At 48.1% G+C, this 27,040-nt stretch overlaps 2 protein-coding genes and 1 long non-coding RNA gene across 10 annotated transcripts in view; 2 read left to right on the top strand and 1 right to left on the bottom strand.

The window, feature by feature from the left end:
• The window catches only part of Cfap263 (cilia and flagella associated protein 263), a 28,982-nt gene extending 19,805 nt beyond the window's left edge, over positions 1–9,177 (top strand). For both annotated transcript variants that reach the window (XM_042277259.2, XM_042277260.2), the window contains exons 8-9: positions 7,518–7,673; positions 9,025–9,177. In XM_042277259.2, the coding sequence (XP_042133193.1) occupies positions 7,518–7,673; positions 9,025–9,111 (243 nt within the window). In that variant the 3' untranslated portion in view covers positions 9,112–9,177. The remainder of the gene's footprint in view (positions 1–7,517; positions 7,674–9,024) is intronic.
• A 167-nt stretch (positions 9,178–9,344) lies between these two features.
• Prss54 (serine protease 54) lies at positions 9,345–25,349 on the bottom strand. Of its 7 annotated transcripts, none has more exons than XM_076571618.1 (7): positions 25,217–25,349; positions 24,502–24,741; positions 24,292–24,386; positions 20,703–20,878; positions 13,758–14,012; positions 13,075–13,206; positions 9,345–10,097 (listed from the first exon to the last, which is right to left on the bottom strand). In XM_076571618.1, the coding sequence occupies exons 3-7, from the start codon at positions 24,350–24,352 to the stop codon at positions 9,567–9,569; spliced, it is 1,155 nt and encodes a 384-aa protein (XP_076427733.1). In that variant the 5' UTR covers positions 24,353–24,386; positions 24,502–24,741; positions 25,217–25,349; the 3' UTR covers positions 9,345–9,566. The 7 variants fall into 7 exon arrangements, with proteins under 7 accessions (XP_076427733.1, XP_006977864.1, XP_042133189.1 ...); XM_006977802.4 differs by having other exon boundaries at positions 13,758–14,016; positions 20,707–20,878; XM_042277255.2 differs by having other exon boundaries at positions 13,758–14,016; positions 20,707–20,878; positions 24,502–24,738; positions 25,217–25,285.
• Positions 25,306–27,040, top strand: part of LOC121829318 (uncharacterized) — a 21,798-nt gene continuing 20,063 nt past the window's right edge. The window contains exon 1 of the long non-coding RNA XR_013051132.1: positions 25,306–25,720. This is a non-coding gene — a long non-coding RNA (uncharacterized LOC121829318). The remainder of the gene's footprint in view (positions 25,721–27,040) is intronic.

Here is a 27,040-nt window from a genome sequence, read left to right as displayed (position 1 = left end):
TGTAGACGTTCCCTCTGTGGTCCAGCATGCCACCAACACCTGTTTTCTGTACTTTACATTCTGTGCTTTCCTAAGTGGTTCCGAGGACTGAACTCAAGTCGTCGTATTTGCCTGGAAAACACTTTTGCCCACTGGGCCACCATACTGGCCCCTTCTGTACGTTCTCATCAACACATCACTATCTTTTTAATGGCCATCCAAGTTGGTGTGAAGTCGTGTGTCTTATTACGGTTTTTATTTGAAATTCCCTGGTGACTAATGACACAGAGCCTCTTTTCCTGCTTGTGGCCACTTGCCTGTTATTTTGGAGAAATGTCCTGTCATGTCCTTTGCTTCATTTTTAGTTGAGTGTTCTTTAATAATTGAGTTGTAAGAGTTGCATATCCTAGACAGTCTCTTATCACGTGTTATTCTGTGGTATTTCTTTCATTTTCATTGTTTTTATTTTATGTACAGGAGTGTTTTGTCTGCATGTATGTCTGTGTGCTATGTACCTGCCTGGTGCCCAGAGAAGCTAGAAGAGGGAGTGGATCCTGGAAGTAGAGTTACAGATGGTTGTGAGCCGCCATGTTGGTGCTGGGAGCCTAGGACCTCGGAAGAGCAGCCAGTGTTCTTGACCACTGAGCTCTCTCTCCAGCCTGCTTTCATGCTTTCAACTCCTCTCTCTCTCTCTCTCTCTCTCTCTCTCTCTCTCTCTCTCTCTCTCTCTCTCTCTCTCTCTCTCTAACTTTTATGGATTCTTTGTGGATTTCACATCATGCATCGGATCCCACTTATCTCCCATCCCCTCACATCTGCCCTCTGCCCTTGCAATCTCCCTTCAAACAAAACCAAATTTTTTTTTAAAAGAAAAAGCAAAAACCAAGCAAAACAAAGAACCAAAACCAAAATAAAAATAACAAAAGCAAAAAGAAGAATTTCGTCGTGGAAGCTGTAATGTTGCTCTGTGAGTCACAGTTTACCCTTTTGTCCGTTCATCTTTATTTGTAAGTGTTCATTGCTATGAGTCATTGGTCTGGTTCGAGGCGTCTGGTTTCTGCTACACTATCAATGCTGGGTTCTCTCTGTTCTTTCAACTTCTTAATGGTATTGTTTACAGCACAGGACTTCAAATTTTAGGTGAAGTTCAATTCGTGTTTCTTTCATACTGTGTTGTGAGGTTCAAGGCACTAAGAAGCCCTGCCTAGCCAGGCACGGTGAAGATCTGCCCTGCTCTTCTCAGGTTTTAGAGCCTGATTTTTTTATTTTTATTTTTTATTTTTGATGTTTTCGAGACATGGTTTCTCTGTCCTGGATCTTGCTCTGTAGACCAGGCTGGCCTCGAACTCACAGAGATCCACCTGCCTCTGCCTCCTGAGTACTGGGATTAAAGGCGTGTGCCACCACCGCCTGGCTAGAGCCTGATTCTTGCGTCTTGAGTTTTGAGATAATTTTTTAAATGGTATGAGGAGAAGATTCAAGAGCTGATGGAAAAGAGATAAGGTTTGATTGTAAAACTTATGCTGTTAATGTGTTTGACCACTTGTGATATCCTTGCTACTTTCCGTGGATTTGAGTTGCCATCTGAAATTACTTCTCTCTCAAGTTGGCTCTCTTTCCACCTTTGTGCTTTGTACTGTCACTGTTCAAATACATTACATTTTCCTTTTATGGGGCATAGGCTCCAAACACTATTTTATGTGTGTTTCCTATGTGCTGCGTTAGTCAGTTAAGAGATCTGTGACTACGATTGATAATGACTCACATATTATCTGTTTTAATGAGGACTTCTGGTCCCCCTGCTGTCATTGTTTTGCCTGAGCAATTTCCTTTAGTATTTATTGTAAGGCAGGCTTGCTAGATCTCTCTGGGTTTTCCTTAATGTGGGAATCTTTTTATTACTCCTTCATTTAAAAAATAGCCCCAGCCGGGCGGTGGTAGCGCACGCCTTTAATCCCAGCACTTGGGAGGCAGAGACAGGAGGATCTCTGTGAGTTCGAGGCCAGCCTGGTCTACAAAGCAAGATCCAGGACAGGCACCAAAACTACACAAAGAAACCCTGTCTTGGGAAAAAAAAATATCCCCAATGATAGGCGTAGTGGCTCACTCAGGAGGCAGAGACAGGCAGATCTTATGAGTCAGAGGCCAGCCTGGTCTACATAGACAGTTCCAGAACAGCTAGGGCTACATACAGAGACCCTGTCTCAAAAAAAAAAAAAAAAAACAACAAAAAAGAAATAGCCCTTTATTTTATAAATTTTATATTTATGGGAAAATCAAGATATTATCCTTTATACCCCATATTTGCTTTCTCCTATTTTAACATTAGTATCCATGTTTGTTACACTTACCAAACAATATCAGTTCATTACTGTTGACTAAAGCCTGTGTTTTTATATATACTTCCTTTGTTTTTGCCTGATGCTCCCTGACTATTGTGGATCCCATCTAGGACATCCTTATACTCAACGTCATATCACTCCAGACTTCTCTTGGCCGTCCCTAGTACTAGAAGATGCTGTGTACTCATCTGGATAAGGATCAGCCATTTTTTCAAGGAGTCCTGATCTCTTTAATTGACAGTGGTTTAGAAACCAAGCACCCAGGGCTGGGATGAAGGTTCAGGCTGTAAAGCACCTACTGTGCAAACCCGAGGACTTGCGTTTGGATCCCCAGCACCCTCATGTGCACAGTAGTGCACATCTGTAACCTCAGTGCTGGTGGATGACGGCTGGAGAAGAGAAGAGTCCTGGACACCTGAGCTGGCCCACTCACCCCAAAGAGTGAAGCTCCAGGTTCAGTGAGAGAACCTGTTTCGAAAAATGATGGGATGTAATCTAGAGACACCCAGTATTGATCTCTGCCTCCATATGCACCTGCCTGAAAATGTGGACACACATACACACACACACACACACACACACACACACACACACACACACACACACACAGAGTTCAGTGTCTTGGTGACAGTTTTTTGTCCCCACACTTAGCATATGTTGTATCCCATTGTCTTGTGGCCTCTGTTGTTTCTGATGAGCAATCAGCTGTTGATCTCACCAAGCTTGTGTACAGGATCGACTGGGTTTTTTTTCTTCTTGTCATCTCCAGCTCTTCCCTTCGCCTATCGTTCACTGTTATGAGAGTGCTGTATTTGGGTTGGGTTTCTCTGCGTTTATCCTCATTGGAGCTTGTTAAATTATCTGGATGTTCAGTGTTTTTAAAACGAAACATTGGGAGATTCTTATCCATGAAAGCTTTGAGTAGTTTTTCTGTTCCTCTCTCCTTTTTCCCTTCTGTATTATCACTACATAGAACATGCCCAGTGCTGTCCACACTCCTCTGAAACTGTTGGTTTTTCTGTGTTCACTTCCTTCCTTCATACTGCACGATCTTTACCAATCCATCTTCAAGTTCAGTGCTTGGTTCTAATAGCTTAAGTCTGCTATTGGTTCCCCCCAATAATGATTCCATTGTTGTATTGCAAAGGACTCCAGGTGCCCCACTTCCTGAGGATTTAGTTCTTTATTATGCGAATGTGTGCATGTCTGCCTGTGCCCACGTGCAGTGAGTGCACACGCCCACAGAGGCTGGAGTCGGCAGACCGCCTTGGAGCTGGAGCTGCAGGTGGTTGTGAGCTGCCTGACGGAGGTGCTGGGAGCCGTTAGGTCCTCAACGTGGTAGGTATAGTGCTCCTGACCACCAAGCCGTCGTCTAGCCCCAGACTCCCTGTTCAAAAACTAGTGATGTGCCAGGCATGGTGACTCATGCCTTCAATCCCAGCACTCCGGGGACAGAGGTCAGTGGATCTCAACTCAGGTTGAGGCCAGCCTGATCAACATAGTGAGTTCCAGGACAGTCAGAGCTACACAGTGAGACCCTACTTAAAAAAAAAAAAAAAAAAAAAAAAAAAAAAAAAAAAAAAAAAAAAAAATGATGATAATGATGTCATCTTTTTATTAATATTCTCTATTTAATGAAATACTCTCATCTATTACTGATTTAAATCTTTTTTTAAGGACTGGTGAGATGGCTTAATGGTTTAGGTCAGTGGCTGTTCTTCCAGAGGTCCTGAGTTCAATTCCCAGCACCCACAAGGGGCTCACAACTGTCTATGCTGGGATCAGATGTCCTCTTCTGGTGTACATGCAGACAAAGCACCCATATACGTAAAATACATAAATCTTTTTTTTTTTTTTTTTTTTTTTTTTTTTTTGGTTTTTCGAGACAGGGTTTCTCTGTGTAGCTTTGCGCCTTTTCCTGGAACTCACTTGGTAGCCCAGGCTGGCCTCGAACTCACAGAGATCCACCTGGCTCTGCCTCCCGAGTGCTGTGATTAAAGGCGTGCGCCACCACCGCCTGGCTTAAAAAAGACTTTTCTAAGACAGAATCTTGCTATGTAGCCCAGGGTGGTTTCATACTCGATCCACCAGCGTTAGCCTTTGAGGGCTGGGACTAGAAGGGCTGCATCACCACACGCAGCTCTCCATGAAGCCTTTCAATGATTTACTCTGGATCATAGCTGCTTTGCCACTGTGCATTTACCCCACCATCTGGAGCCCTCCAGAGACAGTTCATGTTGCCTGGTTCTCTTTTTTTCCTTCTGTGTGGGCCCAAGTTTCCTGTTCCTTTGCCCATCTCACACTTTTTGGAAAGCTGTGAATTCCAGGTAATATAGCAACTCCTGCCACGGTGCTGGCATTGTTTCGTGATTTGGCTGGACCAGGTCGGTAGACCCTGCTTCCTCTGTTGCTGTGGTGTTAGTGGGCACAGCCTTGTCGAGGCCAGTCTGACAAGCAGGCCTGGCTCTGTTTCAGCTCGGTCCTCCACTTTTCATCGTTCTGCTAGACTTCCTTTGCTGGTCTCCCACTCAGCTATCAGCCCATGTTAGTTACTACCCGCCTTCTCTATTCCTTTCAGTAGTACTGTGAGGTATACTGCCTTACATTCTGATTCAATTCCATGCCAGGCCTCTTTCCAGCAAGGTATTGTCAATCTCTGAGGCTTGCTGTAGACACAAAGAGGCTCTTCTTGGTCTGTTGGTCCAGTTCTGTTAGACACCTGGCTGGTCAGCTGTCTTGTTGCCACTTGTATTATTGAGCCTGGCTAGTTTTATATCAACTTGATACAAAGCTGGAGTCATTTTGGAAGAGGAGACCTCATTTGAGAAAACGTCCCCACCATATTGACCTGTGGGTGCCAATAGGCAGTGGTGCATTTTCTTTATGTATTATTGATGCTGACGGGCCCAACTCACTGTGGGCAGTGCCACCCCTGGGCTGGTGGTCCTGGGTACTATAAGAAAGCAGGCTGGGGAGCTGGAAAGATGGCTTAGTGGTTAAGAGAAAGCACTGCTCTTGTAGGAGACCCAAGTTTGGTTCCCAGTATCCACATCTAGCTGCTCACAGCTGTCTGTAACCTCAGCTGCAAGAGAGGCAATGCCTCTGAGGGTACTGTACTCATATGCACAAACCCACACCCATGTACATATAAAAATAAGATCGAAAACAAAGACAAAGGAAGAAAGAAAGCAAGGAAGAAGCAGGGAAGGAAGGAGGGAGGGAGGGAGGGGGAAGGAGGGAGGGAGGGAAGGAGGAGGGAGGGAGGGAGGGAGGGAGGAGGGAGGGAGGGAGGAAGGAAGGGAGGGAGGGAGGGGGGAGGGAGGGAGGGAAGGAGGAAGGAAGGAAGGAAGGAAGGAAGGAAGGAAGGAAGGAAGGAAGGAAGGAAGGAAGGAAGGAAGGAAGGAAATAAGCAAACCATTAGAAACAACCCAGTAAGCTGTTTCCGCTTAAGTTCCTGTCTTGAGCTCCTGTCCTGACTCTCCCGGATGACAGATTGAAAGCTGTCAGATGAAATAAGCCCTTTCTCCTCCTCGATGATTTTGGTCATGGTGTTTATCACAGCAGTAGAAACTGAAGAGTTCCTCTAAGTGGCTACCCAGAGATCTCCATTGTTTCCTACAAAGTCCTTTGGCATGGTCTTTTCATACTCCCTCCCAAATAAAGCCAGTCCCTTAGGCAGATGACCAGAGCTCTCAGCAGCTCTGTCTGTAGGCAGAACTCCTGCCGTGGACATAGAGATGAGAGCAGCGGACCGCCTTTCGTGTGGTGACATCCCTGATGTACAGGTGGAATGTTCTGTTGTTACTGGAGTCCTCGATCTTCAAAGCATGACCCTTACAGCTGTAATACGTTTTCTTGCTTTGTAATCTTCCTCCTCCTCAGGGTCTCACTATGTAGCCTAAGCTATTCTTAAATGCTCAATCCTTCTGCCTCAGTCTACTGAGTTTTGGGGCTACAGGTGTAATGTCAGATGCCATGAAAAAATACCCAATATTCTCTTATCATTATCCTGATGAGAAAGGAAGCTCACCCTGGTTCTGAGCACATCCTTAGGCCTAACCACAGCTGCCTGTCTGTGATAATCAGGGTGAATTACCAACTTCTTTTTTGTTTTTCTTTGTTGTTGTTTTTGGTTGTTTTTTTTTTTGTTTGTTTGTTTTGTTTTGTTTTTTGTTTTTGTTTTTCAAGACAGGGTTTATCTGTGTTAATGGCCCTGGCTGCCCTGGAACTCACTTTGTAGACCAGGCTGGCTTCAAAGTCACCGAGTCCACCTGCCTCTGCCTCCCAAATGCTGGAATTAAAGGATTGTGCCACCACTGACCGGCTTGGATTACCACCTTCTTAAAACATGTGAATAGTAATTTTTTTATTAGTTTGTATCACAGTGAATCAAAACAGTGCTTCTCAGACTGGATACAGGAAACCAATCACTTGGAGAGCTTGTTAGGGTTCAGACTGACAAGAGGGGTCTGGGGTTGCCCAGGTCTGCATTTCTAACCAGCTCCCAGTGCCAAACACATGAGGAATCCAAAGGTGATCCTCAGCAAGGAGGTTGATCTATGACACGATAGCTTTTCAGTTGGAAGTACCCAGGGGTAGCTTGCCTCCCCCATTGTGAGGGGTATTATGTACTTCATACAGGCCTCAAACATATACATACCCATGGATGAATTCAAATTCCAAATCCTCCTGTGTCCTCTTCCCAAGTGCTCAGATTGTATATGTACTTAATACCCCTGAACTATGTGTTTGACATGTTTAAAATGAAAACTTTTGTTATGTGTATTTTACGATACAGGAAGACAGGAAAGTGAATTGAGACTGATAAAATTGAAATGTGTATATACACACACACACACACACACACACACACACACACACACACACACACACACATCTCCTCACACACAAAAACACCTTAAGAAATCTGAACAAGAGAAAGCATAGTCCTTAGTAAAGGGGAGAAAGAGAACAGAGAGGAAAAGGAGAGGAAAAGTTGAGTCTCTCCAGTGCTTCTGAACTAGATGAAAACATCACAATCTGCTAGAAAAACCCAGAATCTTGGGAGGGCCCCCCAGAATCTTGGGAGGGCACCCCCCTTTGCGACTGTCACTCTCGATTTTGGAACTGTATTGAAATGTGGGGATGGAGCAGGAGCTCCCAGAATTTCATGGGCTAATGGGTCCTTCCCAACAGGACAGGGCCAAAGCCCATGCCTTGAACAATAAGTTACGGAAGCAGCTGGCCGAATTCCGGGCTCCCCAGGTGATGATGTACGTCAAGGAGAAAATCTTGAATGGGGAGCTGGAGAAGACCATCAAGATGTGGGAGAGGAAGGTGGAGATCGCAGAGGTGAGCCTGTTGCCCCCAGGAGGACTGAGCCTCTGACTTAGCCTGGACAACATGGGATGGCCAAGTATCTCAAGCCATCAACATTTTTCTTCAGATTTTGTTTATCAGGATGAGACTATAGGGATGTTGGACATGTTGTGTCTGTGAGAAATCTCTGCAGTTGTTTCAACTGTTCAGCCAAAATGAGCGGTGGATTTTTTCCTCCCTAAGCTCCCACTTTTAATGGTTAAGGACATGTTTGGGAGAGAGTCTTGTTACACAAGTGTGTTCAGTTGCTTGTTTGCGAGGTGAATTCTAGAATCTTGTGAATCCCTCTATACCGTGGGTATTTAGCAACTGTTGCTTCTTACATGGAGAAGACAGTTTTTAAGAAAATTAGAAGCCACACATACGGTGACATACACCTTTAGTACCAGCACTTGGAGGCAGAGGCAGGCAGATGTGTGTTTGAGGCCAGGTCTCTATAGTGAGTTCCAGGCTACTCAAAACTACATAGTGAAGCCCTGTGTGTGTGTGTGTGGGGGATGGTTTAATGGCTCTCAGAACCCACGTCCATGCGTTTACGCAGTCTGCGGGCCTCTGTGTTTGTCCCTAAGCCTGTAGCCTTGAAACAGTGGTGTGCACCTAGCTCATGAGATGACCTGCACACTTCGGGTGTCATTTCTGTAATTTAAAACCACACGAGCTGCTAGGGAACCTGGGGTCTTTCTACATCTAGACCCTAGTTCCATTCCCTCCTGTGGTCACTTGGTGACAGGCAGGCCATGGGGCCCTAACTTGGCATTCATCATCCCTGGAACTGAGCAGAGACCCCACCAAGGGCACACACCTCTTTGGACAAAAGCACACTCTTTAAAACGATCTTTTGGGATCTTGATGTTGCTGCTGTGGCCTTTTTCCCCTTTCTTTCTTCTTCTTTCTTTCTTTCTTTCTTTCTTTCTTTCTTTCTTTCTTTCTTTCTTTCTTTCTTTCTTTCTTTCTTTCTTTCTTTCTTTCTTTCTTTTTTTTTTTAATTTTTTTTTGAGACAGTGTCCCACGGATCCCAGTCTATTCTTCAACTTATTGTGTGGCTGAGGATAACCTTGAACTTCTGACCCCTCCCCCACCCCCTAACTTTACCACTGCTCCAGTGTGTACAGGGTGCTGTGGCTCAGACGCAGGGTTTCCAGCATGCTAGGCATGCACTCTAACAGCTGAGCTACATTCCCAGCCCTAGAAAAGTCTTCTGGGTGCACCACAGGACCCTGGCCCCTCACAGGGTCATCTGCATAGATGGCAGTGGCCTTCAGCACAGGCACACACTGATTTTCCCAAGTAACCCTCTCCCCTCCCCCCCCCTTTTGTTTTGTAGATGTCTTTAAAGGGATACCGAAAAGCCTGGAATAAAATGAAAACGTCGGATGAGCAGCTACAGACGGTCGGGTCCCTGGGGAAATAGCCAGGAGCAGCCCATATCTTGCAGACCAAGAAGTGACCCATTAAAGTCCTCTAGTGTTTTCCAGCAGTGGGGTTCTTTCACTGTTTGCTGTGCCCAGCTAGTATAACGCCCCGCCCCCACCCCCAGGCCACATCTACCAGGTCACCAGCAGGGCCACATCTGCCCCTGGGGGTACCGCCCCAGCCTGGCCCCTGGGACCATCGCCCTGAAAGAACCACAGGGCACTCCAATGGTTTGACACTTGTTAGCCCACATTTATCACAAGCATAAATGAAGTGACCTGCCCACACATGGGAGTGGGACAGAGGAGGGAGAGCCAGCCCCGCGCTGCTGTGGGCCTGCCCGCGGCCGCCCAGGTGGCACCTCTCAAAACAGAACAGACACCGGAACAGTACGGCAGATGCCTAGCACCTTGCGCTCTGAGCTTCTTGTCTGTGGGGTAGGTTAGCTGCCAGCTAGACACCGCTGCCCAAGAACACTAGCACGAGGGACATCAAGATCCTTCCCTGGGGCCAGCGCAGCCTGTTCTGGCCGGCCATGGCCCCGCCTTCCCCCACCTCCCCACCATAGTAGTCGTAGTACATGGGTTGAACAGCCACCTTCGAAGGCCAGCTTGATTCCTGAAGACCGTTTACCCTGAAGTTCTGCCTGCCGTCTGTGGGCTGGTCGAACAGCGTGGACATTTTTTGTCCCTGGGAGTAGGATCGGGGCCGCTCAGCATGGCCTTGCACAGAACTCGAATTCTTTGTCAGGGCAGTATTTGATTCTTGAAAGGGGGCCTCGGGGATCAGCTTCTCCCAGGGGTTCAGCACAGACAGGGGAGGGCCAGCCTTATTCGCCTTGGCTATGATCCAGTCGCTGTAGTCTCCCACACTGGCATACAGAAACAGGCCAGGGCACAAGTCGCCTCCACGGGTCACGATTCCTCTGAGGACCCAGAGATCCGACTTCTTCACTTGGCACATCATCGGACTTCCTGGTTCCCCCTGCAGTAAAGGACAGAGGGTCTTAGGTTTGGGAAAACCTTTTTCAGTAGATCCTTGTGCCTGTGTCTGTTTTAGAAGGGTTAGCTTTGATTCTCTCTGGAAATGAGCAAATCATAGGCTACCATTTCAAATCTAGACAGCCACCATCAACTACAGTATGACGACATCACTCTCTCTTCTCTCTCCCCCTTGTTCTTGCTTGTTTGAGACTGGATCTCACGTAACCTCCTCACTACGTAGCTACAGATGACCTTGAACTCTGATCCCCATGACTCCACCTCCTCACTCTGGCATACGGGCCATGCTACCACAACTGGTTTTTAATGCAGGGCTGGCGATCAAATCCCTGAAGCCAAGGTTTTATTCAAGGCAAGCACCCACCAGCTCAGCTCCTTCCCCAACCCAATTTTTCTTTATATTATGCAAATGATTTGTGGCCTTGGCACCCAGATTGCCTGTAGCTTCTTGGCTCATTTTTCACTGTCTTAGCTTTTGCTAATACTCCACATCTTTCTGTCAGTATTTCGGGCTCAGAATGATCACACCTCTGAAACCTTTTCTTTTTCTTCCCAAGGAAGAGCTGAGTGGAGGGGAAGGAAGGCCAGAGTTCCCCCAGGAACTGGGGCTGTCCTGGGTCTACAGCTTCCTAACCCACCCCCCAGCTGCTAGTTACTCCTTCTTGCTCAGCAGCCCTGCCACGCTGTAGCTTTTCCCCTTTCCTGAAAGGGTAGTCCTCTGCGGCTCAGGCGGTCTGCCGCACACACCTTCTCACACGAGGCAAGAAGGCAGAGGCTTGGCACACTGAGCTGGATTTGTGACCAAGGCAGGTGGCCTGGTTCTGGTTCTCTAATCCAGTGTGGAGATTCACTAGTGCCTCTGACACACGCAGCACTGAAGCTGGGCATGTGCCATGCACTCAGTCAAGTGTTTGCTATGACCGTCGTGGGGGCTTATAAAGGCTGTAATTTTTCTGTAGGAAGTCGAGGGAATGGGGAAAGTCCCAAGAAAACTACTAGGTTTCATTTATCCCACCCCAGACCCCTCCTCGGCAAGTGCCAAACCTCTACTCGCCCCTCGTGGTCCATCTGAGTCTGAGCTAGGGGAAGAACTATTATTCACCCTCCTTGCTTGTAGGCCCCCTCGGCTGGAAGAGCCGGGCAAGCTGGCCAAAGATATGTTGCTCTTGCTGTTTGGACGGAGTGAGCAGTGAGCAGGGTGGCAACTGATAACAGCCAACAGTTTGAACAAACTCAAGGATGAGAAGCAGAGAGGCAAAGGTAGACCTTATCAGCTCCTGCTCATCTGCAGCCTGGGTAATGGCCTGCCTGGGGTGTCCCCCCCCTCCGCCCCCCATACTTCCCCTTGCTTAGGAAGTGTGGGCGGAGCAGAGGGGAGGGTGGCCGGCAGAAGAAGGGATGACTGAAAGCAGGGCAGAGCTGAGGCGCATACATTCTGCAGACACTGCCATGCCTGGGCAGCCTTGGCGAAGGCCAACGCCAGTTCAAGGGCACCACATTCTGCACATTGCTCTGTGTTGCTCACTCCAGGGAAGGGCAGCATAGCATCCTTGTATTTCCTCTTTCTCCTACTCTGCTCTGTCACCTCACTCTGCCCGTCGGCAGAGGCTTGAAATGGTATTTCAGAGTTGTGGCTAGTCACTTGGGATTGCTGAACGACCATTGTCCATAATACACTCAGGCTGCGTGGGCATGGAGCTCCCTGCTGAAGAATGGGGTGGTCTCCCTGCTTTCACTGGTCCCACCCCTGTGGGAGCCCGTTCTGGGGTTCCTCGTGGCTTTACCCAGCAGGTCCGAATAGAGGATGATCAGGACCACGGGCCTGAGTGCAGGTGTCTGAGATGGCCTGCACTTGGCTGTGCTGGGGGAGGAGGTCTTTTGCTCCACCCCTTGGCGTCTCTATAAAAACCCTGGACCAGAGACAGTCGGGGCCCGTTGGAATAGGTTCCAGGCCCTCTCGAGGCTATCCTTTATTTTCTATCTGTTTATCTCCACAAGATTCTCTGCTATAAATCCTTCTATCTAATATTTCCTGCTGCTCGCACTCAAGAAAACTCTGGGAAGCTGTGGGGGTGGTGGGTAAACGCCCCACACACCCCCAAGTTAATCGTAATTGCGCACGAGGGAGAAAATGGATGAGATGTAGGACACACAGTTTGATGGCTCGGACACAGTAGTGGGTGCGGATGACCCTGGCTATCGCATGCTTTTGCTGCTAACCCCAGGCACAAAATGAGCTCAGTTTTTTTCTTCTGTCCCACCTAGTGGAGCCATGGTTTCTGGTCTCTGATGTTAAGCAGCAGAGGCCACCGGCCCAGGGCCCTTGAGGCACCTCTGTCTGACCTCCTGGGCTCAGGGGCAGCTACCACACAGAGGGCCCCCTTTCACTGAGCGGTCCTCTCCCTGACACTCCACAAAAGCTCTAAGGGTTGTACAAACTAACGTAAAGGGGAAAGGGAAAGAGCGGCTCTGCTGCCTCCGTGGGGACCCATCAGTCAAATTCTGAAGCTGGAAGTTTCTCCTACACCCGAGAAGTGTGGTGTTCAGGATCCAGACGCCAGAACCCACTTCCAAGAGAGGAAACAATTCCAAACACCAAAGTCACCAGAGATGTTTCGTGAGCAGAATTCAGTTCGAAAGTGAAGGGCTAGTGGATCGGGTGGCTCAGTGGATAAAGTACACACTGAACGAGAGTGAGGAAGAGAGGTTGGGTGCTGAGATTCCCTGAGGGCTCAGGAGGCTGGGTGGGGCACATGGGGGGGGGCTAGCCAGACTAGCTGTATCTAATGATCACACTGTAGGTTTTTTGAGAACTTTCTGCCAAGTGTTATTCCTACCAGAGATGCGAATCCCAAGGCACTGGCCCCCTTCCTTACCCGTTCAGAAAGGAGGAACCCCCAGGACTCCTCGGTGCAGCCAATGACTACTTTGATTTGGCTTCTACTGTATCAAGTTCTTACCAGGCAAACATTGGTGGATTCCTTATTTGTGTGACTGGCACATTCTGTTTTCTGGTCTCTAGGTAAAGGACACAGTTCAATGTCTTTCACGTAGATTCTCCTCAGGATACTCATTGTCATGTGATTTCCTGTCTGGACCATGCAACAGAGAGCCCAAGAATTACTAGCAAGAAGGCAGACCTGAGTCAGCCCAACAGCAACTCACCTATCCCAACAGGAATAAACAGAAAATGTTCCTCTACATCCCCTTTACCCATAGAAATCAGAACTTGTGTCTGAGTTTTTACTGAAAACTACCTTTGCTTTGAATTTAAATCTGTAAACAGGCAGAGAACAAAGCCACCCTCTCTTCACACTTGAAGAATGTGTATTTTCTTGTTCCATTCTCACCCAAGAATGACGGAAAATGGGTGGCTTGGGTAAGCGTACACAGCCCTGGTCCCCCTACTCCTCCCAGAACCTGGTGAGACAGGATGCTGCCTGTATACTCCTTGGGTATAGAGCTAAGAAAAAAAGGACCCGTGGAATATAGTACAAGAAAAGCCCCCAGAAAGGCAAACACTAGGAATCAGCTCTAAACCTCGGGCATCCTGAATGAATAAAACAGGCCCTAGAGAAGTTCATCTGAGTCACCCCCATTGCCAGCACACACACGGCCTCCTCTAGGGGAGGAGTGTATTAACTGCAGCCGTGGGATTCCATCCTGCCACCCAGCAGTTCTTCAAGGTTGGTGCTTTGTCTTGCTTTTTGTCCAGGAAGCAGATGGCCTGGACCATATCGTCGAAATGTATGGCAGATTCTGTCCTCAGGAGGGCTATGTTATTGCTCATGGATCTGTTATTAAAGTTCTCATGGAGGATGATCATATTGACTGGGTACTCTGTGTGATCCACCTTTCTGGGGTCCATGTTAGCTATACCGACAACAGCAATGATCTTCTTCCTAGAGGAGAGACAACAGAGGACTTTTGAGAAGGCAAGGCAGCTAGGAAGCTTCACGCTTCCCTCATTTCTCATTTTCCATGTTTTCTTATTTTCAACCTGGCATGCCCATCCAACTCAGTCCCTAGGTATTTTGTCTTAGTTTTTAATGTGTGTGTGTGTGTGTGTGTGTGTGTGTGTGTGTGTGTGTGTACCAGAACATACTGGAGTCCTTGGGGTTGGAGTTACTAATGGTTGTGAGCTACTTGATGTGGGTTCTGGGAACTAAACTTGGGCTCTCTAGAAGAGCAAGAAGCGCTCTAACTGCTGAGCCATCTCTCTGCCCCCTGGGTTAGTTTTTACTTTGAACTCAGTCTCCAGGGAATCTCTCCCGAATTTCTAGGTTTGTGCTCTCCCTTGTGAGCTCAAGGCCTCTTGGGGATTCTTCTGTGCTGATACCATTTATCTTACCATGCAAAGAAAACCTGTTCACATGTTATTGGGTAATTTTTCTATAGGAATAGTTTTTTTTAAATATAGTAATAATACAAGATATGTAATCATGACTCTCACTCACTGTCTCAGCACTTAACATCTTTTTGTTTTGTTTTTGTTTTTGAGACAAGGTTTCTCTGTGTAACAGGCCTGGCTGTCCTGGAACTCGCTTTGTAGACTCTGCTGGTATCGAATTCACCTCACATTCACAAAGATCTGCCTGCCTCTGCCTCCAGAGTGCTGGGATTAAAGGTGGGCGCCACCACCGCCCGGTCACTTAATGCAGATCTCGCCTCACATACTCCGTGACTGCATTTAGGGAGGGTGTGGCTTACCAGTGGTGGGGTTAAGCTGGGTATTCTCTACTTCTCCCCTGGGACTCACCAAGAAACTGTAAGAATGTAAAGCAGCTGGGCAGTGATGGCTCATGCCTTTAATCCCAGCCCTAAGGAGGCAGAGCAGGCAGATCTCTGTGAGTTCGAGGCCAGCCTGGTCTACAGAGTGAGATCCAGGACAGGCACCAAAGATACACAGAGAAACCCTGTCCCGGAAAACAAACAAACAAACCACAAAGAGGACTCAGCTTCTGAGCAAGGGTTGGCAAAACCAGCAAAAGCCAGCTGGGAGTGGCAGGTGACACCAGCTGCCACTGAGCTCAGCAGCAGCTGGGTGAGAAGGTTCTCAGCAAAAAGGTAGAAGAGAAAGAAAGCCATCCTGCAGCACTGAGGTGAAGGTCAAGTTAGAAACGGCATGAGGAGAATGGAAGACAACAAAGGACTTAGAGAGTCGCTGAGAACAGTGAGCAACGAGACGGAAGTCGGCCACGTTGTCCTGGGCGTCATCTGTTCTCATTTTCTTTTGTGTGTGTGTAGGGGTATGCGTGAGGTTGATGCATGTGTGTAGGGGTGTGCATGTGTGTAGCGGTGTGCATGAGGTTGATGCATGTGTGTAGGGGTGTGCATGTGTGTAGCGGTGTGCATGAGGTTGATGCATGTGTGTAGGGGTGTGCATGTGTGTAGGGGTATGCATGAGGTTGATGTGTGTAGGGGTGTTCATGTGTGTGCATGAGGTTGATGCATGTGTGTAGGGGTGTGCATGTGTGTGCATGAGGTTGATGCATGTGTGTAGGGGTGTGCATGTGTGTGCGTGAGGTTGATACATGTGTGTAGGGGTGTGCATGTGTGTGCATGAGGTTGATGCATGTGTGTAGGGGTGTGCATGTGTGTGCATGAGGTCCATGTGTGTAGGGGTGTGCATGTGTGTAGGGGTGTGCATGTGTGTGCATGAGGTTGATGCATGTGTGTAGGGGTGTGCATGTGTGTAGGGGTGTGCATGTGTGTGCATGAGGTTGATGCATGTGTGTAGGGGTGTGCATGTGTGTGCATGAGGTTGATGCATGTGTGTAGGGGTGTGCATGTGTGTGTATGAGGTCCATGTGTGTAGGGGTGTGCATGTGTGTGCGTGAGGTTGATGCATGTGTGTAGGGGTGTGCATGTGTGTGTATGAGGTCCATGTGTGTAGGGGTGTGCATGTGTGTAGGGGTGTGCATGTGTGTGCATGAGGTTGATGCATGTGTGTAGGGGTGTGCATGTGTGTAGGGGTGTGCATGTGTGTAGGGGTGTGCATGTGTGTGCATGAGGTTGATGCTGGGACTCATCCTCAACTGCTCCTTCACTTTATTCATCAAGGCATGGTCTCTCTCTCTCTCTCTCTCTCTCTCTCTCTCTCTCTCTCTCTCTCTCTTTCTTTTGGTTTTTTGAGACAGGGTTTCTCTGTGTAGTTTTGGTGCCTGTCCTGGATCTCGCTCTGTAGACCAGGCTGGCTTTGAACTCACAGAGATCTGCTTGGCTCTGCCTCCTGAGTGCTGGGATTAAAGGCGTGCCACTGCCATCCAGCTCATTTTCTTCTTTTCATGTGTATATGTGGTGTGTGTGTATGTAGCGTGTGTGTGTGTGTGTGTGTGTGTGTGTGTGTGTGTGTGTGTGTGTGTGTGGTGTATGTGTGTATGTGGTGTGTGTGGTATGTGTGTGTATGTGGTATGTGTGTATATGGTGTGTGTGTGTATATGGTGTGTGTGGTGTGTGTGTGTGTATGTAGTGTGTGTGTGTGTGTGTGTGTGTGGTGTATGTGTGTATGTGGTGTGTATGGTGTGTGTGTATGTGGTATGTGTGTATATGGTGTGTGGTGTGTGTGTGTGGTGTGTATGTGGTGTATTTGTGTGTGTGGTGTATATATGTATGTGATATATGTGTGGTGTGTGATATGTGTGTAGTGTGTGTGTATGTATGTGTGTGGTGTGTGTATGTGTCTGTGTGTGGGGGGGGTGGGTCTGTGTGTATGCCTGGGGTTGTTGATGTCAGGAAACTCCCACAGTCTGTCTTCTGTCTTACTCTGACACAGAAGAAAATAACCATGTGAAGACACACCTAGAAGGCATGTAAGTCCAGAAGGAAGCAAGCCTCTGACACTCTAGCCTGGACTTTCTGGGCTAAACCACCCAGTTTATGATATTTTGTTATGGAAACCAAAGCTGTCTAGGGGGGGAGAGAACTCTGTGTTAATAGACAGAAGAATCGATATAGGAAGATCTATAGATATCCATGAACACATTAGATATTTAAGAAAAACATCCAAAAAAGTGATGACAGAAGATGGTACCGGGGAGAGAAACTAGTGACTGAGGAATGATCCCACTGCAAATCTCCGCTTCTTTGTGGATATTCCACTGTCTGCATGGATTTCCACCTACAGACATAAACTCTGGCTCCTCTGGAGACACACTCAGAATGGTCCGTGTCTGACACACCACTGTAGGTTTTCCTGCAGTACAGTCTCTCACAAGGCTGTCTGGAACCCTTGGCCATAGGACTGTTTACTTTTAGACCAAGAAGGTTGGGAAAGCACCAGAATCTCAGCCAGACTTTGGGGGGGGGGGTTGTGCTGTAAGACCTGAAGTCCCTATGAGGTTGTCTAAAGCAAATACGAACGTCAGCAGGGCCGATGGTGGCTCCGTGTATGCTGAGTATGTCCATGGAAGGTCGGGCATGCTCCCTTGTTGAGGAGCAGAAAGTTGTGAAAGTGTTGAAGGGACAGGCACAGAGTCAGAAAGTGAAATAAGTATGGAGCCTTTTTAAATAATAAAAGCCAAGACCACACACACACACACACACACACACACACACACACACACCACATTCTGACCAGTGTGAGCAAGGGTGAACCATGAACAACAGAAGGTAATGACAGCGGACCGAGCACAATACAATGATACACATGCTTGAAAACACCATCATGAAGTAGACATCTATGGTACCAAGTAAACCTCCAGTATCAGGAATGGGTCACATCTTATTGAGTCACTGGCCAAAGCGGTCCCATGGAATCCCCCAGACATCACAGACTAGTTGCCAAGGCCGTTGGTTACTCTCCACAACTTGATGGTATGGCCCTGTTGCTGAAGACATCACTTATGACATTGAACACAGGGAAGTCGAGCTGGTGTCTAACTGGAAGCTTCACTCCTACTGACTAGTGTTCATGGTCCTGGAAGGTACTCTGCACACTACCGGAGGAGAAAGGTACTCATCAATATCCTCCAGCTATAAACCCTGACCTACAACAGTGACCTGCCTGCAAAATACACTGGTGTAATAATGGCACAAACATTATGCAAGTAACCAACCACATGGTGGGGGAGGGGGGCTGGATTTAAGGCCCACTCCATGAGCTAGAACCCATTCCTGATACAGAGTAGCCAAGAACCTGAGACTAGACAGGTCATGGGCCAGGGGGAAACCTAAAGGAACACAGCAGTAAAATGGCTCCTGATGACGTACTCATAGATCAGTGCCTTGGTCAACACACATCAGAGAAGCTTTTTCTTGAGGTAAGTAGGAATTAAGACAGACCTACAACTGGACAATGTGCAGAGTGAGAGACTTAGGAACACTCAGTCCTAAATGGGATGTGTTCATTAAACTCCTCTCAAGGCTCAGGGATCTATGAGGAAGAGGCAGCAGAAAGATTATAAGAGCCAGAGGTAATGGATGACTCCAAGGAACCAATGTCTTCCAGATATGAAGTCACAGAGATTGTGTCAGCACACACACAACTTCCACAGGTTCCAGCCAGACGGGATCCCAGCACTGAGAGGGGAGTGGACACAGAAAACCCAAGGTTAGAGTATCAGCAGGCTTCTTCCTTCTGGACTTAGAGGCAGCAGCCCTAACCCAGAGGCTGTTTACAATTGATACCTGCTGCCAAAGGAAAACCAGGACTTCAGCCACACTCCGGGGAAGGCCCCATGCCCAGGGGTAGTTGCCAACACAAAACCAACTCAGTGACATTTTTGTGGACTTTTGGTTTCATTTTGTTTTATTTGGCATCTTTTTATCTTATGTCTCTTTTGCTTGTTTTGATTTCTGTTTTCAAAAGAGAGAAAGAACAAAGTTGAGAAGGTAGAGAGGTAGAGAGGTAGAGAGGAGTTGGAGAAGGGGAAAACATGATTAAAGTATATTTTATGAAAAATATTTAATTTAAAAAATAAACAAAAATGAAAATGCCATATGAAGCCTATTATTTTATATGCACACTAAAAGAATAATAAATTTAAAAATACCTCAAATACCGGGTGGTGGTGATGCATGGCTTTAATCCCAGCACTCAGGAGGCAGAGGCAGGCAGATCTCTGTGAGTTTGAGGCCAGCCTGGTCTACAGAGTAAGTTCCAAGACAGGCTCTAAAGCTACAGAGAAACCCTGTCTCGGGGAAAAAAAAAACAACAAACAAACCAAAAAACCAAAACAAAAAACCCATAAAGTATTACAACTTCAGCAGCTACAGAATATTCTATTGTGTGTTTACAATTTCTTTTCTTAATTAAACTGATTGTTCTCTCAGGCTGGGGAGATGGCTCTCTGCAAGCATGAGGACCAGAGAGTTTGGATTCCTAGCATCCACATAAAGGTAAGTAGCCTGCCTGCAATTCTAGCACTCAGGAGGTGGAGATAGGGAACTCTGGGCAAAACCAGCCCCATTAGTGAGCTTCAAGTTCTGTGAGAGACCCTGCTTCAGTAAAATGGAGAGCAGTGGAGGAAGATACGCCCACACACACACACACATACGCGCGCGCGCGCGCGCGCGCACACACACACACACACACACACACACACATCACACACAATGCACATTATACATGCACACGCAAAATCATCACAGGCTTAATCTTTCACATCTCCCATAGTAAAACTAGAAAAGGTTAAAGCACAACATACAAATTCGTGCGTAGGTTGGCCGCCAGAGTGATGACGTCACCAAGCTGATACTTGCTAGACTTTCTCCCTCCGTCTATGTAATGCACACTATGCTCTCACACACAGCGTGTGCAAGAAATTATATTAATCTGCTTATCTGCGATAACTGGATGTTCGCTTTTATTTGGTTGTTTTCTGTTTTGTGTGTGTTCGTTTTTGAGGCGGAGTCTCAGGTAGCCCAGGCTGGCTTCATACTCAACATTACAGCTAAGGATGAAGAACTTGAACTCTTGGTGCTCCAGCCTCCACCCTCCAAGTGCGGGGATCACGGGCCTGCGCCACAGTCCCCCTTGATGTTTACGTTCTTTCTGGCATTTTCTGTGTAATTAGCCACCCAGTGAACAACTTTCTGCAGGACATATTTCTTTCCCAGAGGTTAAAATGATCTCTTTACCGCCGATTCTGAAAAGTTACAGTCATTGGACTAAAAGTGAAGTATTCTACAATTTGCCAAATATTTCCTTTAATCATATTTATGATTTTTTTATCTGTAAGAATTTGAGCTTATGGTATATAATTTGGGGACACAAACAAGCGCAATGAGAAAAGCATTTTGAGAGCAGCTCCGATTTCCTCCGGCTTTTCTCTGTGCCCTTCTGGCTGTGGCAGACATTTGTGACGCCCAAGGTGTCCTGCTGATTTCCTTAACTTATGCCGGAAGGACACCTGGTGGATAGAATTAAAGAACCCACATCTCTGTGGTTGCGGCAAAATCACAAGTGGCCTTCCTAGACACAACCAATGGCATCTCGCTTCACTGCGGCCACCCTCGGCCCTCGTAGTAAAGTCCCCCGAGGCACTGGTGACCCCAGGACTTTGGTTCAGGCGACTACACCCGAGTCTACCCTGCAGGCCCCGCCAGTCCCCAGGGCACCCCGCCCAGCCCTCCCCCTGGGGAGCACTAGCCTGTGTTGGAGAGCCGAGGCGGTGCTGAGGATCCAGAACTTGCTGAGAATGCAGCCGAATGCCAGGTGGGTGTACTGTGGGTCCTGTAAGGACACCACCCAGGGGAACTCGTTGCTGCCCACGAGGTTCTCCTTGGGCTCGTCCACGATGTTGGCTTTCTGGGTGCCGCAAACTGCAGAGGGAGCGTAGGCCTCACTATATGGCCAGGAGCTGGCCCCACGTGGGCACCGCCTTTCCCCAGCCCTCGGGACTCCTGGTCTGCGGACTCTGTTTTGCTCGGGGCTGACTCTACCACCCTGGTGCTTTGTTCATCCCAGGAGAACGTCTTCCAGGTAAAAGACGTTTGCCAGCATCTCTGAACCCTTTAAAAGTCTCCTAGACCTGCTACTGGTACTCTATCTGCCGAGTGCCGCACCACTTGCTAGGCAGGCCTTGTCTGGCATTTTTGCCGGACAGAAGCGGGTGGAGTGGATGGAAACGGGACCTGTAGGCATCCTTGTCTACGCCCTTTCTTCAGGGGAAAAATGTTGCTTGCTTTCCCAACTCTCCCCTCACAAGTGTGTGGTGCAGTTTTCCAGTCAAATGTATGCATGAAATTGTGTATTCTTGTGCTTTAACCTTTTCTAGTTTAATTTCTACCATGGTAGATCTGAAAGAGAAAGCCTGTGATGGCTGGCTTTAGTTATCAACTTGATGCAACCTAAAAATCACTTGGGAAGAGTGGTTGTTTCTTTTTTAATGATTTATTTGTTTTTACTTTATGTGCAGTGGGTTTTGCTCGCATGCATGTCTGTGTGAGGGTGTCAGATCCCCTGGAACTGAAGATACAGACAATTGTGAGCTGCCATGTGGGTGCTGGGAATTGAACCTAGGTCCTCTGGAAGAGCAGCCAGTGCTCTTAACCACTGAGCCATCTCTCCAGTCCAGGGGAAGAGAGAGTCTTAATGAAGACTTACCTAGATAAGGTTGGATTGAGAACATGTCTGTTGAGGACTGTCTTAATTGCTAATTGATGTAAGAAGAACCAGCCCGCTTTGGATAGCACCTACAGGGGTCCTTAACTGTGTAAGAGTGAAGGAGCCCAGGGGTGGTGGCATATGACTTTAATTCTAGCACTCAGGAGGCAGAGGTAGGGAGATCTCTGTGAGTTCGAGGCCAGCCTGGTCTACATAGAGTTCTGGCCAGTCAGTGCCACATAATGAGACCCCGTCCAAAACAACAACAACAACAACAACAACCAGAAGCACAGAAAGCTAGCTGAGCGGACAAGCAGGCCTCGTGTGTGCGTTCATTTCTCCCCGCTCTTGACTGTGGGTGTGATGTGACCAGCTGCTTGATCTCCTCGGGTGGGGGTGTTTCGTTTAGCCACAGCAGCAGAATTTAAACTAGAACAATGCCCCCCGAAGCAAAAAATGGTTTAGGGGGTCCCAAGAACTCAAGAATGTGGAAGGGTCTTGAGCATGGCCAGCATTCACTGCCTGAGACAAATCTTCCTTAACCCTGGAGCTGGACGGGCTCAAGTGGATGGGAACTCCAGCTGTAGGGAGCACCCGTCTCCATCCACAGGTGGAAGCATATGGAGCCAATGCTGAGGAGTCTAAACTCCGTCACCCAGCTTGTCATCCATCATCTGTGTTCCAGACACATCCTGAGCCTCGGATTCATGGTTGCCTTTCCCTGCATCCCCTGCAAGCTGCTGGCAGGCATGGCTCCTCCCACTGGGTCTGTGCTGCTTGTCAGTGTATCCCTAGGAGCTAGCATGATGCCTACTATCTAGTTGGTGCTTAATAAGTTGTCTGGTGTGAGTAACAGGACTCTGTCTGTGATCTAGTCCCTGACCTCCTGTCACGAAGGAGATAAAAGTCCTGGCATGTGGAGGTTGTCTCAGTTCCCCTTCCCAGTCCTACTCATCCTCTGCCTTCCAGACTGGGAAAGCTGGATTTTGTTTCCAGGGAGAGTACAATGTTGTTTAAATGATGTGCCTCTTCTGCCAACCTGAGACTGGATGGACCTGTATTGTTCTTAAAGTTCTATGTTCATACAAGCATAGAGACTACTAGAACAGGAAAGATCATGGAAGCTGGAGAAGGGAGGACAAGGCAGGGCCAGGAACTGACTTCCTTACAGTGCTGGGGCCGGTGAGCTGAGCCCCAACTTTCCAGGCATCATTCATAAGAAGTTGGCAACTCTATGAAGGATGTTGCTCCTCCAAACTGCTGCCTCCCTCCATTGCCCTGGGTCCCCCCTCAGTGGTCGATATACCTTGTTCTGTTGAACTCAAGAACCCACAGGACTCCTTCTCAGCTCCTGGTGGAGTCAGGGTAGAGAGATTCTCCACCTGGCATCTACCAGACTCTCTGGACACTACATTTGCTAAGAAGTTCCCCAGGATAGACCTCGATATGTATTTGGGAAGAGCCTGGAAGCAGACTTCCAAGTCAAGTTAGTGTCAGTATGCTGTGAGATCCCGGGCAAGCCGCTGCTCTGTCTGGTGCTGGTTCCTCTTCTGAAGGGAGCAGTCATGGGCCTGGACACCACTCGGGTTTGTTGCAAGACCACAGCAGGAGATTATGGGAAAATGCAAACGCTATTTCTGTAAATGATAGTGCTGAGCCTTGGAGCAAAACCGGCAATACTCTTTCCAAAAATGCAAACAATCTACCTGCTTGCTCTCAAATCCCAAACTGCAAATGCTCAACTCTTACTTCGGTGTTGGTGGCCTTGGGCTCTGTGCCACGTAACAGGCACTCGGAGCAGATCCTGTGCTTTGGACTCCCAGCGAATGCCTTTTCAGCCATTCAGCCACCTGCAGAGAACGCTGCCAGGCACTGGGTTGGGAACTGAGCTTGCAGGGATGGACTTTGGGAGTCTGTGACAGTGACATTCGATGGACTGATGGCTATACGGGGAGATGTGACCCCAAGGGGGGAAATGCCATGTCTATGTTTCTGACCGTCTCTTGGTCTCCTTGGCAGGGAAAAGGAGGAGGCTGAGGAAGGCGTGGGGCCTATGCATAGTGTGTGTGTGTGTGTGTGTGTGTGTGTGTGTGTGTGTGTGTGTGCTCACCTAACTAGCCAATGGCAGCAAAGGTGGACAGAACCTGTCTGAGTCATCTGTCCCCGCTTCACCTGCCTTTTCCTAAGCTGGACTTGGTAGTCCTGAGCAGCCTCAGGTCAGGGAGGAGGGGACCATAGCGGCCAGTTCTGCTACCCGAGAGCCCCTTGCTGTGGTGGGCCCAGCTAGTCCTGATCAGGATCACAGTTTGCAGAGCTCAACGTACTCCAGGTGGGCAGGGTTGAGCTGAGTGTGAGAGGAAGTTCTCATACTGATCTCTCTGCCCCATGGGCCATTCTGTGCCCTAGAGCTGACTTTCCTAACTGTCCCCCACCCTTAGAATTTGCCCCACACCCATGCCCTGACACTCTGTGTTACCCGGTCCCTGCCACTCACACATGCCACCCAGGACAGAGTTCTGGGGATCAGCTTCCTTGCCGAGTGAGTCCCTCCCTGGGCATTAAGGGCCACTGCATTTTCCTGGATGGCCCGCCACCCCATCCCACCCCAGGCTCCAGCTGTCACACTCACTGGCAGATGACGAGTGGGCCATGTACAGCAGGACCAGCAGTACCTCTCTCAACTCTGCCATCCCCAGAGAGAGACGCAGCGAGCACCATGGGCAGCTGGGAAGACAGAAGACCCGTAACTCCATCACCTTCCCACGCCCGAACGGGGTGACGCCCACTGTGGAAGCCTGTTCCTTTTTACCACCCAAGGCCACGGGTGGGGTCAACTGACCTGTCACATCCCCAGCTCTGGGTTCAGTGCAGACATAGGCGGGAAGCGGCTGCCTGGCTCCAATGCTTGGCTAGCAGTTTGTGAGCCGGCCCAAGGAGAGAGGGTCGTCTGCTTTCTCCAGTTTTCTTCTCGGAGAAGCCTGGGGCTCTGGGTGTGCTAGAGAGTTGGTTCTCTAAAAAGGGTTGGTTTTTGATTTGTGGAATTCAACCCTTGCTTTAACTGTATAGCCATAAAACACTGCTGGGGGGGGGAAAAAAGACAGGGTGTCGGTGGGAGCTTCCCCGGGGATCAGTGTCTTACTGTGATGTCACCCTCCTATTAAAACTCACATCAAGTCTTGCGGGGATGTCTTCACTAGCCAACAGCCTCAGCATTTAGCTCGGTCCATTCATATAGCCACCCTAGACACAGGCGCTCTCGTAATCCCCATGTTACAGACTCAGAAAACGGACACTCAGAGACACCGAGACACAGGCTCAAGGTCACACAACTAAGCGGTGGACCTGGAAGGTGAGCTCAAGACTATCTGAACCCCTAAGCCCGTGGCGCCTTCGCCTCACATCCTGGCCTCAGACTGTGTTCCGTGACCCAGGGAAACTGCGCCCCATTCTAAGTCACCATGTTCCCCTCATGACATGGGATGTTTCTTTTGTCCTCAGGATGGTGCTGCGAGTTCTTCCGTGAACTGTGCCCACTAAAGGAGAAATGAACTCACTGTGGCCTTATGCAGCAGAGCTCTACGGCGGAGTTTCTTCTACGCCTTGGGAAGAATGTTCCATTATGGTGTCACGGTTACCACGGCATCACTCAGCAAACATTTAGACTTAAGAGAAACAGCATGAAATGTGTGTTCTTACCCGGCCTTGACGAGGTTACTCTGGGAGATGCTTTCTGGGTATCACTAAGAAGACTCTCCCTTTGCAAGATGACTAGGTCCTTAGTTGTAGCCACAGGCTACCTCCTGCTCAGCTCCTGCCTCCACTGATACAAGCTGCCTGACAGAGTGAGGTGTCTCCAGTCCCTCATACTGCCAGGATGGTTTCCTGGAGATTGAGCCCAGTTTTCTTCCTCCATGCTCTCAGTCAGCTTGTGGGTCCAAGCTAAACTACTGGACAGGTTCTAGGAAACCATGTGGCCAGGCGGGATCTCCTCTCCAGTTGCTGAGAGCAGCCTTGGTTTCATAAAACTTCTAGACTTGATGAGCGTTGACAACATCATGGTAAGACATAACTCCATAGAAATCCGGAGGGCTCGTGGGCTGCTGGCATGGGCTCTCAGAAGAGATTCACTTGGTGGATGATGGTGACCAAAGAGAGGCGGTTTGGGGAAACGGAATGTGGATCCTAAGAAAGTGGTGGCCCCTGATGTCCCCTAAGGGAGTGGGTTTGGGCAGTGAGAACCAATCTGTCCATTGTTTGATGTTGAAAGTCCCTACGATCTTTCCTGTGCATTTGCTTATTCTCAACCTATAGCCTCCCTGGAAGAACAAAGGAAATGTTTCCCAGATAAGGACACAATGGCCCAGATTGGTCACTTCCCTAGAGTCACCCACCTGGGGATTGGCAGGGGAAGGGCGAACCCAGATGCTTCCAGCCCGGAGGTGGTGAGCCATCTCCATGAGTTTCCTCCCTGCCAGGCCATGACTGGTTTTTATCAGGGGCAGGAGCAGAGCTGGGAACTGGGACAAAGCTATGGCTGCTCTCGACAGGGAGGGGACTGTTAAGTGACCTTTTCTTGAGGAGTCTGTTTCTATTCACCCCAGATAGAGAACACAGCAGCAGACAGAAGGAATGATTTCATCCAAGTCTAGCCTGGTGAACCAGTGATTTATTGGAGGTCACTTACAGGAGTATAATTGAAAGGTTACTTGTAAAACCACGAACTTTTAACAAAAATGGTACTTTTCTTTTTGAAAAGTCCAATACTTTTGAAGGAAATCTCATTGATTCCTCTTTGATTATGTTTATGAAGCCAAGAGACTGCTTACCACCCCCAAAGATGAGGTGTTTGGGAAATCTGTTATTTCCTTCACTCTCCAGGATATCCGATAAAAGAAAATGTTAATTGACTGACCTTGCAAATAATCAGCTCTTCAGTGCCATGCTCAAAGCAGACATCACTAATCCAACCCTGCACCCTTCCCCTGGGCCTGAACTCCCTCCTTAGAATACTTCTCAGAATAGGCAGTCGTTACCAACCAATCAGTCATTTCACAAGAAAAATCCCATTTGTCATCTTAGGTCACAGAATAAAATCAAAGACTCACTTTCTCCTTCAAAGAAAAGACAGATTTATTCAGCAGCTTCCAGCACTTAAAATGAGAATTACAGGATACTAGTTCAACTAACTCAAACTATCAATTTCCAAACTAAACATTGTAAATTATTTGCAAAAAAAAAAAGAAAAAAATTATGGTTATGATTTATGGCTTAAAGTAGATAACATACTGATACTTGAACAAATATCAAGTTTGTTAGTTTGACTTTGGAATTAAACAGCTTGGAATTTTTTGCTGAAATATTTCAAGATTTGTCAGGCT

The sequence above is a fragment of the Peromyscus maniculatus genome, chromosome 5, assembly GCF_049852395.1.
Source record: "Peromyscus maniculatus bairdii isolate BWxNUB_F1_BW_parent chromosome 5, HU_Pman_BW_mat_3.1, whole genome shotgun sequence".
NCBI lineage: Eukaryota > Metazoa > Chordata > Mammalia > Rodentia > Cricetidae > Peromyscus > Peromyscus maniculatus.
This window is presented reverse-complemented; position numbering and strand designations above follow the sequence as displayed.

What these genes read in the sequence shown, in the direction of transcription:
- Prss54 (XM_076571618.1), bottom strand. Translation starts at nt 24,352, where the DNA reads ATGGCAGAGTTGAGAGAGGTACTGCTGGTCCTGCTGTACATGGCCCAC. An exon ending in GGCCCACTCGTCATCTGCCA is followed by an intron (nt 20,879 to 24,291) that starts GTGAGTGTGACA and finishes CTCCCTCTGCAG; the next exon opens with TTTGCGGCACCCAGAAAGCC. An exon ending in CGGCTCTCCAACACAGGCTA is followed by an intron (nt 14,013 to 20,702) that starts GTGCTCCCCAGG and finishes TCCTCTAGGAAG; the next exon opens with AAGATCATTGCTGTTGTCGG.